The 12072-nt window shown below is 38.4% G+C and overlaps 2 protein-coding genes across 7 annotated transcripts; both read left to right on the top strand.

The window, feature by feature from the left end:
- Positions 1-540: 540 nt before the first annotated feature.
- Positions 541-6753, top strand: si:ch211-112c15.8 (tumor necrosis factor receptor superfamily member 1A). 2 transcript variants are annotated; one of them, XM_056734004.1, is made up of 10 exons: positions 541-711; positions 2130-2190; positions 2346-2456; positions 2621-2758; positions 2881-2989; positions 3382-3428; positions 3828-3983; positions 4101-4138; positions 4248-4386; positions 5164-6753. In XM_056734004.1, the coding sequence occupies exons 1-10, from the start codon at positions 682-684 to the stop codon at positions 5496-5498; spliced, it is 1164 nt and encodes a 387-aa protein (XP_056589982.1). In that variant the 5' UTR covers positions 541-681; the 3' UTR covers positions 5499-6753. The 2 variants fall into 2 exon arrangements, with proteins under 2 accessions (XP_056589982.1, XP_056589981.1); XM_056734003.1 differs by lacking the exon at positions 541-711 and having other exon boundaries at positions 1026-2190.
- ttc34 (tetratricopeptide repeat domain 34) lies at positions 6338-11864 on the top strand. 5 transcript variants are annotated; one of them, XM_056734002.1, is made up of 9 exons: positions 7311-7344; positions 7425-7513; positions 7801-8773; positions 8846-9068; positions 9181-9373; positions 9901-10067; positions 10226-10499; positions 10584-10798; positions 10899-11864. In XM_056734002.1, exons 3-9 carry the CDS (start codon positions 7938-7940, stop codon positions 11433-11435), a joined length of 2445 nt encoding a protein of 814 aa, XP_056589980.1. In that variant the 5' UTR covers positions 7311-7344; positions 7425-7513; positions 7801-7937; the 3' UTR covers positions 11436-11864. The 5 variants fall into 5 exon arrangements, with proteins under 5 accessions (XP_056589977.1, XP_056589978.1, XP_056589976.1 ...); XM_056733999.1 differs by adding an exon at positions 6338-6414 and having other exon boundaries at positions 7060-8773; XM_056734000.1 differs by adding an exon at positions 6382-6414 and having other exon boundaries at positions 7069-8773.
- Positions 11865-12072: the final 208 nt, after the last annotated feature.

Here is a 12072-nt window from a genome sequence, read left to right as displayed (position 1 = left end):
TGTGAAAGTAAAATTACGGATGCTGACCAATACAGAGACCATTTCGGTCTATATGCATCTAGCTAGCTAGATCAAGATGACCATAAGTTGTCTTGTGGCCATGTCAATCTATCCTTTTTGCTTTGCTACAGTAGAACATTAAACATGCATGTGGTTGCATTTCATTTTAATATGAATGTCTCACCTAAATATGCAACAGAATAAAAAGTGAAGATGGTTCTTGTTCTCTACTGGATGTCACTGTTTCAACTTGTGTAGTGTGTTCTTTCGATGTTTAATCAATATGTTGTTTTAATATTGTTGTTACACTATATTGTCAATGCAAATGTAATATATAATGCACATAAGTAAGATTAATTGTATTTACTTTATATGAAATAGAGTATAATGTAAATGAAACCTGTACACAATCATAGCATGTTGAGGTTATTATTGTGACGTGTTTTCCTGTTTCTCATCACTCACATTTCCTTGTATCTTCACCGTAAAGCTTTCTGGTTTGCTAACTTAACTTCCTGTCTAAACAGATGCTGTGTGAGAGTGAGATAGAAGGTGAATGCCACAGATGCTGACATGTAGTAGATTTGGATCATTCCATTCTGTAAAATCCAATGCTGTTTTTTTTTTATATCGTAATTATCATCATTAAATCCTGAGCTGAATCTAAACCACTATTTTATCATGACTGTGTCTACATTGTGTCTTAAATTGGTAAGTACCAGTTTTTAACAGCTTTGTTGAGATTACCATTGCTGAGAAATGCTACAATAATTTCTGTTTTTATCATTATACACATTTTATGTCTGATTTGGAAAGTACAGTTTCAAGTACATCTATTATTTAATAATAAAATATTATATATAAGTAATCTCTAATTTATTAATGTTTATATCTTTCGTACATTATGAATCAAGAAACATAATCATATCTTTGGACATATTCTTATGTAAGCATATTATATACATTTATATGTATGCATTTGGCAGATGCCATATATACCAAGGGTAAATTATGTTTTTGTAATATTATTTAGTTACTTAGTTTTTGTGTGTGAAATCGTCATCTGTAGTGTTTAGCTGAAACGGAATTAATGTGTAAATAAAATAAACAAACATTGAATCTTAAGGATGAGAAAGAGGGATTTATAGAGAACTTAGATTTGAAAATTAAGATTTTAAGGAATTTTACTTGTTGGGCATTTTCACTATTTTTAGGAATTTATGCTGGCTAACTTGATTGAAAGTATTTTAGGCTTTAAATTGGTCTGAATGACCTGTTACTTTTCTCTAAAACATCCTCCCTCTTAAACACTACTCCTCATACAAGCTGAATTTTTTAGGATTTAACTTGGCTATTGTTTGGTTGTTGGACTAAATAATATTAAATGTTGCAGATGCTCTTGTTTAACTGGCAACCACAGTTCTCCCACATGATAGTCACCAATTTCATCAATTTCTAGTAGCTACTTACCACTGCTAAACACAACTTGTTTAACACTTCTTTAGGGCATACATCCCATACAACATGTATAGCAACAAAACTAACTGCAATGTTTTTTTTTCACAGTACAAAATTATATTTATTCCTAAAGCAATGGTTGTTTATGTTATTTTGTCCAACCCTGTGTAAGTTTTGTACAGCTGAAAGTCTTTGAACTGCCAAATGTGATGAATTTAAACTATCCTTTGCAAATGCCACAGGTAATGTGTGCTATGTATAGGTCATTTGTTTTATGTAGGCTTTTATAGCAAAATTCTGAATTGGTTTTGTGGATTTTTTTCATTGTTTTGGTTTACTGGATCTTGTAATTTCAGTAAAATAATGTGTTGTCTATGTATAGTAAGTTGATTTCACAAATCAGTTGTCAAAATTGAACTTTGGTGTCCCAAAATTGATTTTTTTGTCAATGAAGTTGTCAAGTGTTAGAAAAGCATACAATTAAATAAAATGTGATCAGGATATTAAATATTTTGTATAAAAAATTGCCGTTGTCAGCTTTTAAAAACACAATTTAAAAGCAACAGCTCGAAACATGTTTTCTCTCAAAAATATATATAATGTCTCTTTACATATTAAAGTCATGTTTTCATTGTGTTGTTTCAAGGCCACTTATTATTTTTTCATTGCAGATATTTATACTATCTGTAAACTCTCAATGCCAGAGTAAAAACATCCTTGAGTGTCCAGCAGGTGAGTCTTCAAGAACTCATTAAAATAATAACAAAACCACAGGAAAACACTCCTAAAAGATTGACCTCCACCTCCTTGGCATATACATTTTTATAGCGTCTTTAACATTTCACTATCATAACAAGTGCTAAAGCTTTTATCTTCATTTTTAACAGGATCTTACGTTTCCGGAAATAAATGTCATTTGTGTAGGAATGGTACTTATACAAAGTTCAGAAATAAATTGCCTTATTGTTTGGATTGCACATCATGTGACAACATTGGCGGTAGGTTGAACATCACAGAAGACTCAGTTAATGCCTGAACATTTTTAAGTATTTTTCTACAGTTGCATAAATGCAATTTATGTAGTTTTTGCTTTTTAATATAAAATAATCAAAACGGACAAAATTATCTGGATGTAAGATATAAGGAGTGTCCTGGTTTACAGCTGATCAAATAGAAGTTCTACCCTGTACATTAACACAAAACAGAGAGTGTGGATGTCATCCTGGATATTATATAACCCAGAAAACTTTATCTACATTTTATTGCGAATCCTGTGAAAAGTGTCAGAACTGCACAGAATGTAAGTATCATTTAATGTATATAAAATAAAATAATTTGTATTGTAAATATACAATATGCCGAGCTTAACCTTTTGTGGACATGAAACTAAATACTGTATGTGATTTCTTTTATATCCCTCAGGTATTAGCTGTGGAGATAAATGCAATCAACAAAACAGATTTACAACCACAACAACCAGTTGTAAGGTTGGCTATTTTCTGGTTGACGGACAGTGCCAGGAGTGTACAAAGTATGCTGTTTTACAATTCAAGCTACTTTTATATGTATATTGTAGAAATCTAAATACGGTATACGTACTGAATTCATAAGTATAATGGAATATATCAACAACAATGATCTTCAAAAGTTTTGGTTTAATTATTTAAGGCTTACAAATATTTAGGTTATTGGGTTGTGGCTTTCCTGTGCAAAGGTTAGCGTAATAAGCATCAGAATTTCCTGTATTTTTGATAATCCTCCTTGCTATTCACCCAAGATATAGCAACCGAATATGACAATATCCAGCACACCTAAAAATATTCATTCTGTTATGATATAACTTTCACCAGCACATCGAACAGTGTATTGAGCTGAAACTACAATCAGTTGTCTTTGTTCATGTATTATTCTTTGATGTTTCAGATCTGGCTGTAAGAGCGAGGCATGTAAATCATTTTGTATTAAACAAGGTAACAACTATAACATCCTAAAGAATAGACTCAAAAATTCAAAATTGTTTCATGAATTACTCACCCTCAAGTCCAAACCTGCACATTTCTTTGTTCTGTTGAACACAAAAAAGTTATTTGTAAGAATCTGAGCAACAGTTCTGAGGCACCATTGACCAAAGTAGGATAAATGATTGTATAAGAAGATATTTTGAGGAATGTTGGAAGCAAACAGCTCTGGTGCACCGTTGACTTCCAATTTCAATAGAACTAAGAAATGTATAAACGTTTGGAATAACTTGAGTAATTCACGGCAGAATTGTCATTTTTGGGGGGAGTATCCCTTTAAGTAGAAATATTATTTGATTATGTAGCAAGCACATTTTTTGAGTACCAATGGTGCAATGTTGTGTTTTTTAGATGAGCCATCTCATCCTGTCCCGCTCCTGCTGCTGTCTTTGATAATACTGGTCATGTTGGGCGTTGTTCTGTGTCTTCTCCCCATATGGTGCTGCAGACGGAGAAGGTTTTGCTGGCAAGCGAAAAACTGGCTTGTTGGCATTGAGGTTCAACCAGGTATGAATACACTCACATGCAGTTTATTTAAATGAGTGAGGTGCTTTTCTTATCGGCCATTTTGGAGATTTCCCATTCTAATAATGTAGTGAATGTTATCTTTCTTTGTTTATTCAGATCAACCTAATGACTTGTTCAATGTTCCTTCAACAATGGTTTGTATTTTCAGCAACGCTGTTTTTCTTTGTTGTAGAATGTCTATGTTTTCTGACTTTTTGATGAATAAAGCGTTGTTTGATGATATTCACTTGTTTGCACATAAAGGTGAAAGATGACTCAGCCTGCAGAGAACCCCACCTGAAACCCTCCTCTAGAGATCCAGCGACCAGACACCCACACAGGCTCTTTAATGGAGATCTGCAGAGTATCATGACCCCCTTGATTGCAAAAGGAGACCCAAAATGTAATAAAAAATCTATATAAGCAAAACCTAACATTACACTGTAATTGCCAATTTGTTCCCAGTTAATAGTAAAGACAAGTCTTTCTTGTCAACTCTAACTCTTATCCATTTGTCAGACATGTAGGCGGGTTAAAGTTTTCGTGCTAGGTTATCAAAGTCAAAGGATTTCTGAGAATTGTCTGATCAGATAGGGCAGAGCGTTCAAGCTTCTAATAAGTCTCACGTGTTAGGTAGTGTCCCAGAATAGGCTACAGCGTCACGTTTACAGGACAACATTAAAGCTTGCAGATTAAATAACACTGATAATTTTCAAATTATGGGAAAAAAACTATGTGGGTTTATCGTATAAGGTTATATGAAATTTCTTAGAAAGGTTCTTATTTATTATGACTAGGCATCAAAAAGGGCCCAACAGTTCTGTTTTTCATGTTTTTACCAAGTTTCGATCAGATATGAGCAGAGTTATGGCTTTTATTGTAGTTTAAATAATGTTCTGAATTTCTAAATTTTTTACATTTGGTCTTTTTACTAGTTATATTTCAACAGTTTTGTGCCTAGTAAGCTTTAATATAACAAAATCTCTTTTATTTCTTTCATTTCTAGTTTTATTGTAGTTTTTGTGTAATTTCAGTCATTTAAATGCCTAAACTTATTTCGTAGGAGGCATAGGAACATAAGCCCTGACACTGTTGACACATCACGTTTCGTAACCTTTCATACAACATTTAAGTTACACCATATCTTTATCTAAAGACCAAATCTATATGTTTTTCACAGTGATGCAGATACTGCAGAAGGAGTTGTGGCCAGCACCGGTGCTTTACACCGTCATAAGAGAGATCCCTGTGCAGCGTTGGAAGGAGTTTTTACGACTGCTTTCTGTGTCCGATGATCAGATAGAACGAGTTGAACTGGAGGCAGGCCCGTCCTATTTAGAAAAGCAGTACATGATGCTTCGTCTGTGGAGCCAGAGCGGCGACGCAAAGCTAGAGAACATTTATGCAACGTTACACTACATGAACCTGTCAGGCTGCGCTCAGAAACTGCAAGAGAAGTTGGAGCAATTGCAGCTTTCAAAGTGTGAAATCTTGACCTCATCTCCTCATGTGTGAGAGCGTTTTTTTCACATAAATGTTAGCACATCCATTAGACGTTGTGCTATTGACATGTCACTCATAACTAACAATTCTAAGTTATTTGGCTCTAATGTGTTGTTTCATCAGTTCTTTGTATAAAGTGATAATAATCTTTGTCTCAGTTAATATCACAGAACTGTACAGATGTGAATATTTCAAGAGTAACTGAATGGTTCAAAACATTGTAAGAAATAAATGTTTGTGTTTTTATACTAATAGACTAATGGCTTTGAGGATAACACAGGTGCTTAAATGTTATCATTCATATTGAACGTATCCATGAATTTCTTATGTAAGTATCGCATACTCACCAACACAGTTGTGTTAATTTTCCCTTTTTGAAATAAATCTATACACTTGATGAATCTGTGGAATAAGTATGGCTCAGATCTTGACAGTAAAGAGATTACACATAGTTCTGTGGAAAGTGTGACAGGAAAAGTGTTTGGCAGTTCTACACACAAAGAAAAGTACTGACATTACGTTTGCTGAATGTCAGCACTCAATTACTGAGGCCTCTGAACTATTGAAAAGGAAATTCCCCTCCTTTTGAGGTTCATCTAACTTCAGTTTAAACCACAATGTACATCAAACGCATTTTGACTAGGTTTTTGTTTGTTTGTTTTCTTTTTTTTCAGTTTCGTTCTTTCTACATTTCCATGCGTACAACAGCACAATGGTAAAATCATCTATGATTATAGCCAGATTCTTGGAAACGAATTTTCTGTTGGAAATGTAAAGAGCCATTATTTTGTCAAACAAGTGACATCAGCAGGAAAAGGGAAGCGTTAGTTTGTTGTGTCCATAGCAACCAGTGAACACATGCTGTCCGCGGCGCGTGCGTCATGTAGTCAAGGCTTTTGGAATTTGGATGTTACAAAGTACTAAACAGGTGACTAATAATAGCGATAATAGCTAATTATAGCTAATAATAGCGAACTTCTCCATAAAGTTTTGTCATGTAGATTGCTACTATAGGCTACTGTTATTGTCTCGAGTTTGGTTACTATTATTTTTATATGGGAGTGAACGAGCATTTACAGAAAACTTTGAATTCCGTCATTGAGGCGTTGTTTATACGCTACGAACGCGGTAAAAATATCCCATCTTTAAGAGTTTAACTTTGTTTTCTCCATGTAATCGTGTTTTGTGTTGTGTCTTATCGTCGTTCACTCATGGGGTCAGCATATAGAGTTTCAGTAAGCTCGTCATCTGGTCAGATTGAGGCATTTCTTTAACCAAACAGCCACACTATTATTTAAAATAATGCCACACTATTATTCGACAAGGACAGTATATTTCTGACGTCACAGAAAATGTTTCACTAATTTAAGTCACCGTGTACTGTTTTCTCTCTCCCCATTGGTGAGTAATAGAAATAATTATGACCGATTCTGTCCTAGTTTATAAACGTGTGTTGAATTGTGTGCATCTCAGTTTATATCATATTATTTGAATGCTATTTTAACATTTAACTGTCTCATCATTGGTGTTAATAAAAAAGGAATGCTTTTTAATTATATACTTTTAATTAAAGTTGTTCGAGGACCCTTGTGGAGGAAATACAAATGTGAATAGAGAAAAGACATGAATGGCATCCATCAAGAAGCTGCTAAACTGTGCAGAGAGGGCGACAAAATATTGTTTTCTGGTGATCCTGGAAAAGCTGCAGCTCTGTACACCCATGCTTTCCAAAACCATGCCGGATCGGCTGTGGCACACATGCGCGGTCTCCACCCGTGCCGTTTGGAGGAGGTGATCTCGATGCTGGAAGCCTGGCTTAATGTAGTTTCCCCTAACTCAATTGAGGGGCTTAGCAAAGGTCTTGTGGCTGTATTCCTGTCCACGTTATGCCCCAATAATATTTCTGCTTCTGTTTTTAAAATGGAGTCTGTCCTGCAGGGAGCAGGTCATGGTTCGGATGAGATCTTTGCGCGGTGCTCCACTCTTTTAGAGGGAAAAAAAATGTCCAGACCAGGAGGCCAAACACGGTTAGTTCTAGAGCTCACAAGAGCACTGGCCTGCTTGCTTTCAGACCTGCGAAATCCCGAAGGTCCTCAGCTCTATCTGCAGGCCTTTCATGGAAATAAATCGGAAACCATTAGACTTGTCAAAGAAAGGCAAAAGCAGCATGTGCCTGTAATAATTAAAGCTTTTTACCAGCAAATGTCGCAGAGATATTGTATTTTCAGTGATAAGCACCAATTGGAAAGTTCACTGGAAAGTGAACGTATTGATCCCTATGAAGCGGTTGAATTTTTGCTTGCCGTTTCACCAGATGACATCCAAATAAGAGAGCTTCAAGCAGCAGTTTTGTTTTCATCAGAAAGGTTTGTGGAAAGTGTGGATGCTTTGACCCTGACTCTTCAACCCCAAACCAAGACGAACACATGTAATGGCTATCTGGAGCATCCGATGTCACCACAGAAAAGAGCTAGTTTAATGGTGGGCCGGGCAGCCGCCCTTTTCTCAGCAGGCGGGAGAGCAGATGAAGTCTGCAAAGACCTCAGTGATGCTTTTGGACTTCACCCAGCGGCCGCGAGACAGCAGTTCCAACGCCTTTTCTCAGACAGTGACATAGGGGTGGCAGCTTGCATCCGACTACGTCAACAGGCAGAGAAAGGTGTGACAGAATTCAGAGAAGCTATTCTTACGAGGCCCGACCTGCGCTTGAACAAAGGAGTGGAGTTGTTGGATCCCGTCATTGCACAGTTACGAACTCTCTGTCACTTAGAGTCAGGTGGAGGAGGTAGGGAACTGCGCGTACGTTTGGCAGATTGTCTCCTTATGCGTGGGGAACATAGAGAAGCCCTTTCCATAAGCAGCCAGCTAGCCACCGCAGCCCCGGCCCAACAAAGCTATCAGAACACGGTGCAAGTCCTAAGAGGGTTTTCCCATCTCTTTACCGACGACCAAAAAAGCGCTCTTGAGGATTTCCAGGCCGTAATTGAGCACAATGCTCCTCATCCCCCCAGCTGCGTGCGTGCACTATGTGGTAGGGGTATCCTCCGTATGATGGACGGCTCACATTACCTGACGGCTCTGGATTATATCACAGCGAGCCGGTTACAGCTGCAGGACACGGCTTTAACCGTGAGGTGCCTGGTACCGTGGAATTACCGTGGTTTGCTGTGCACCGTGTTGCTGGAACAGGGGAGAGCTATGCTTGAGGGAACCGGCGAGCAGAAAGCTGACTCAGATCCCAGAACACAACAAGTACAGGAACACGAGCACAGCAACAACAGTCAAAGGTACATGAGGTTCTCAACGTCTCGCTATCTTTGTTGTCTTATCTCTTATTTGGTTTCCTGTGCATGCTTTAGGATTGCAGTTGGTGTGCACGCTCTCGCCCTTCTACTAACCGAGCTGCAACCTGGTGCAGATGGACCTCAGATTCTTACAGCAGATGCTTTGTACAAGCTGGGTCGGGTTGAGGAGGCTTACCGGCTTCTCCTTAACATTGAGCGCACAGCTCCACGGCCTCCTGTTCTCGCCCGCCTAGCGATACTGCAGCTGCATCGCGGCTTCCTTTACGATGCCTATCAGGTTGCGTATTGTTTTTCTTAAGAAGCAACACAAATTTAAACAAATAAAATGCTTCCACAACAACAATTTATCGGTTTGTCCTCTTTATAATGAACTGTCTCTCGCCCTACAGCTTTTGAAAAAATTTATTAATTCTGGAGACACTAGCTGTCTGCGCCCACTTCTCTCCGTAACATCTACGCAAGACCGAGTCCTTTTGGAAAACCATTGTCACAATGCCTCAAAACGTATTCTGTGTGGCCAACAAGCAGAAACTGCCATTAGGGAAGCTGTGGCCTATTTGTCCATCGCCATTATGGCCTCAGGTATATGTTAGAAATATGTTATTTATAATTATATGATTTTGCAGGAAACAAATATCGTTAGATAATTAGATTACATGAATCTGTGTAGGACTTCATGTATTCCAGCACAGAAAAAAAGAGCAGTTTTGTGCTTACAGGAATTCACACTACTGATTTTATCTAAATGACATTTTTTCTCTTAAAACAAAGCCTCCTCTTGAGCTCTAATATTTGTCGGATAAATATTTGTTGTTGTAAATATTCGTCTCCTGGAATTGATTCTAAGGACTTTTTTTAAACTCATCAGTACATAGACTTAGATTTGAAGTGGATGAAACATACAACCGTGGAAAAAATTAAGAGACCATTACAAATTTTTATTACCAGTTCATTGTCTGTTGAATTTCAACCAAATCAACCTCAGACCTTTTTTTCATACTGTGAATCACTTCATGCAAGTTTCATGAAACAGAAAGAATACAGTAAACTAAGAAAATATAACTTGTTTTGAAGCTGCATGTCAATTGAATATACTGTCTATTCCTTAGGTGGTGGAGCAGTAGATTCACTGCTGGAGAGAGCAAGATGTTATGCTTTACTGGGCCAATGGAAGACGGCAATCTTTGACTATACTACCATCCTAAAGGAGCACACAGATCATGTGCAGGCTTTGTGTGGCAGAGGATTCACTTATCTTATGCTAAACCAGCAAAAGGTATTATTATCATGAGGTTTCTTGTATCTCATCTGGCAGACCGTGCCAATGCCAAGCGTATGGGTTTGATCCCAGGGCATACAATCACAAATAAAGTGCACAGCTTGATGCATTTTCGTGTAATAAACTCATAGTCAACTCTCATTGTAATTTTCTAGGAATGCACTCAAGACATACTGGTTGCCCTACAGTCCGATGCTGAAGAGGTCACTCGGAGCATGCTGTCCCTTAAAGACAAAGCCCGAAAACTCATTAGTGAATGGTTGGGCCAACACTGTCAAAGCAGCCTAGCAGAGATCCTATTGGCCAACCCTGTACCCTGCAGGGAGGAGCATCTTCGTGAGGCCTTTTTGATTGGTGGAGCACTAATGAACACTGACTGCAGGGAACCTAGGTGGCACCTCCTGTACATAGACACACTACTTGCCAAAGGTAAGTGGTGCAGAAGATATAAATGTCACTCGTGTAGAAAACAAATCATGTAACTTGATATAAAATGTATTGTCCTTTACAAAGGGGAGGTGAATGCAGCAGGTGGACATCTTAAGCAAGTGTTTGGTCAGGAGCCTAGGGAGGCCACAGCTAAAGCCAGGTGGGGTGTGGTAAAGGCCTGGGACCAGGACTACACAATGGCAGCCGACTATCTGAGTGAGGTAGCTGAGAAAGAACCAGCAACACTGGACTTTCTGATCGGTCTTATGCAGATGTCTCAAAGGAAACGAGTGGCAGAGGTAATCACAAGCGCAAACAAATATGTATTACACATACATTTATTTGATGATTTGGATACGGACCATTTGAATGCCAAGGATTGTTTTTGCGGACTTCCAGGTAGCATCTCAGCAGGCCAGCAGTGTTTCCCAAAGCGGCAAGTGGGAACACGCTTTAGCCCTGCTGACGTTGGCAGGACGAGCGGTCAACGATAAGAAGCTTCGCTATCTTAGGCAGCGTGCAGCCTGTCTGTCGCACCTTGGCCTTCATGAAAGGGCTGTGTATGATCTCAACAAGGTCATCGAAGGTCACAGCTATGACAATGGCGAGGAACATGCGATCAGGACAGAGGACCTGTGCCGCAGAGGCCGCAGTCTCCTGCTGTGCCGCCGCGAAGAGTCCAGCTTACAAGACTTTTCTCAAGCCCTGGACCTGCATGAGGAACAGGCTTTGCTGTGTGTGGAGGCTGGCCCCGGAAGACAACGGCTGGCTGAACTGTTTCTGCGCTTTGCCCTGCAGCACTTTGGAGAGCAGCAGCTTGACAAGGCTTGGCTTCTGACAGAGAACGGACTTAAAGTAGAGGGCGATCATGCAGAATTGCGTAGGCTGAAGGCTAGAATCAAACGAGAGGTCTCAGGTCCATGTACAGTCCACTAGAGATTACACATACTGAGATGATTCATTATGACAGCTAATGGAAAGTCCCTTGATGATGATGAGAATTGCAGCTTTGGGTTATGGTCATGAAAATGTATGATGATTGAATCGGCTTTTGTAAGACACATGGGTTTATTCACGTCACCGGGGCCCCATTTTGGAGTTATCACTGATATTGAGCTGTGAACTGAAAGTATACAGAGCGGTACAGTAAAGACCAATTAAATCATCATACTGGAGAAACAGAAGTAAAACAAGTATACATACGATACCGAAAAAATCTCACTAAAGATATCAGGAACCGTGACTTATATAATTAATAACACAGATCCTGCAAATAGTCGAGTGCCCCTGTATTGCTGTCTTCAACCAAATCTTTCGATATTGCTATCTTTTTTTAACATTTACAGACACAGTACATTGTAGACAAATAAAGTACACATAATAGATTTGCACACAATTGTAAGCAATATATGTAATGTGAGTCTTTAATATTACCAATAAACCTTAACCTGTTTGTTTAACATTTCTGTCATTCACTTGGCTGTCAAGTAATACTGATAACAATCAAAAACACATTTATGAAATTCCATTGAACATACTTTTTTTTATTAAAGTAACAACAGTGTTGGGTAAA

This window comes from Triplophysa dalaica, chromosome 20 (assembly GCF_015846415.1).
Source record: "Triplophysa dalaica isolate WHDGS20190420 chromosome 20, ASM1584641v1, whole genome shotgun sequence".
NCBI lineage: Eukaryota > Metazoa > Chordata > Actinopteri > Cypriniformes > Nemacheilidae > Triplophysa > Triplophysa dalaica.
Note: the sequence above shows the minus strand (reverse complement) of the source record. Positions and strands in the feature narration are given on the sequence as shown.

Coding starts and splice junctions, on each gene's coding strand:
- si:ch211-112c15.8 (XM_056734003.1), top strand. CDS start 2,058: ATGTCTCTTTACATATTAAAGTCATGTTTTCATTGTGTTGTTTCAAGG. Junction 4,139..4,247: donor TCAATGTTCCTTCAACAATG/GTTTGTATTTTC, acceptor TTGCACATAAAG/GTGAAAGATGACTCAGCCTG. Junction 4,387..5,163: donor TGCAAAAGGAGACCCAAAAT/GTAATAAAAAAT, acceptor TGTTTTTCACAG/TGATGCAGATACTGCAGAAG.
- ttc34 (XM_056733999.1), top strand. CDS start 7,110: ATGAATGGCATCCATCAAGAAGCTGCTAAACTGTGCAGAGAGGGCGAC. Junction 9,069..9,180: donor TCCTTTACGATGCCTATCAG/GTTGCGTATTGT, acceptor CTCGCCCTACAG/CTTTTGAAAAAATTTATTAA. Junction 9,374..9,900: donor CATCGCCATTATGGCCTCAG/GTATATGTTAGA, acceptor TCTATTCCTTAG/GTGGTGGAGCAGTAGATTCA.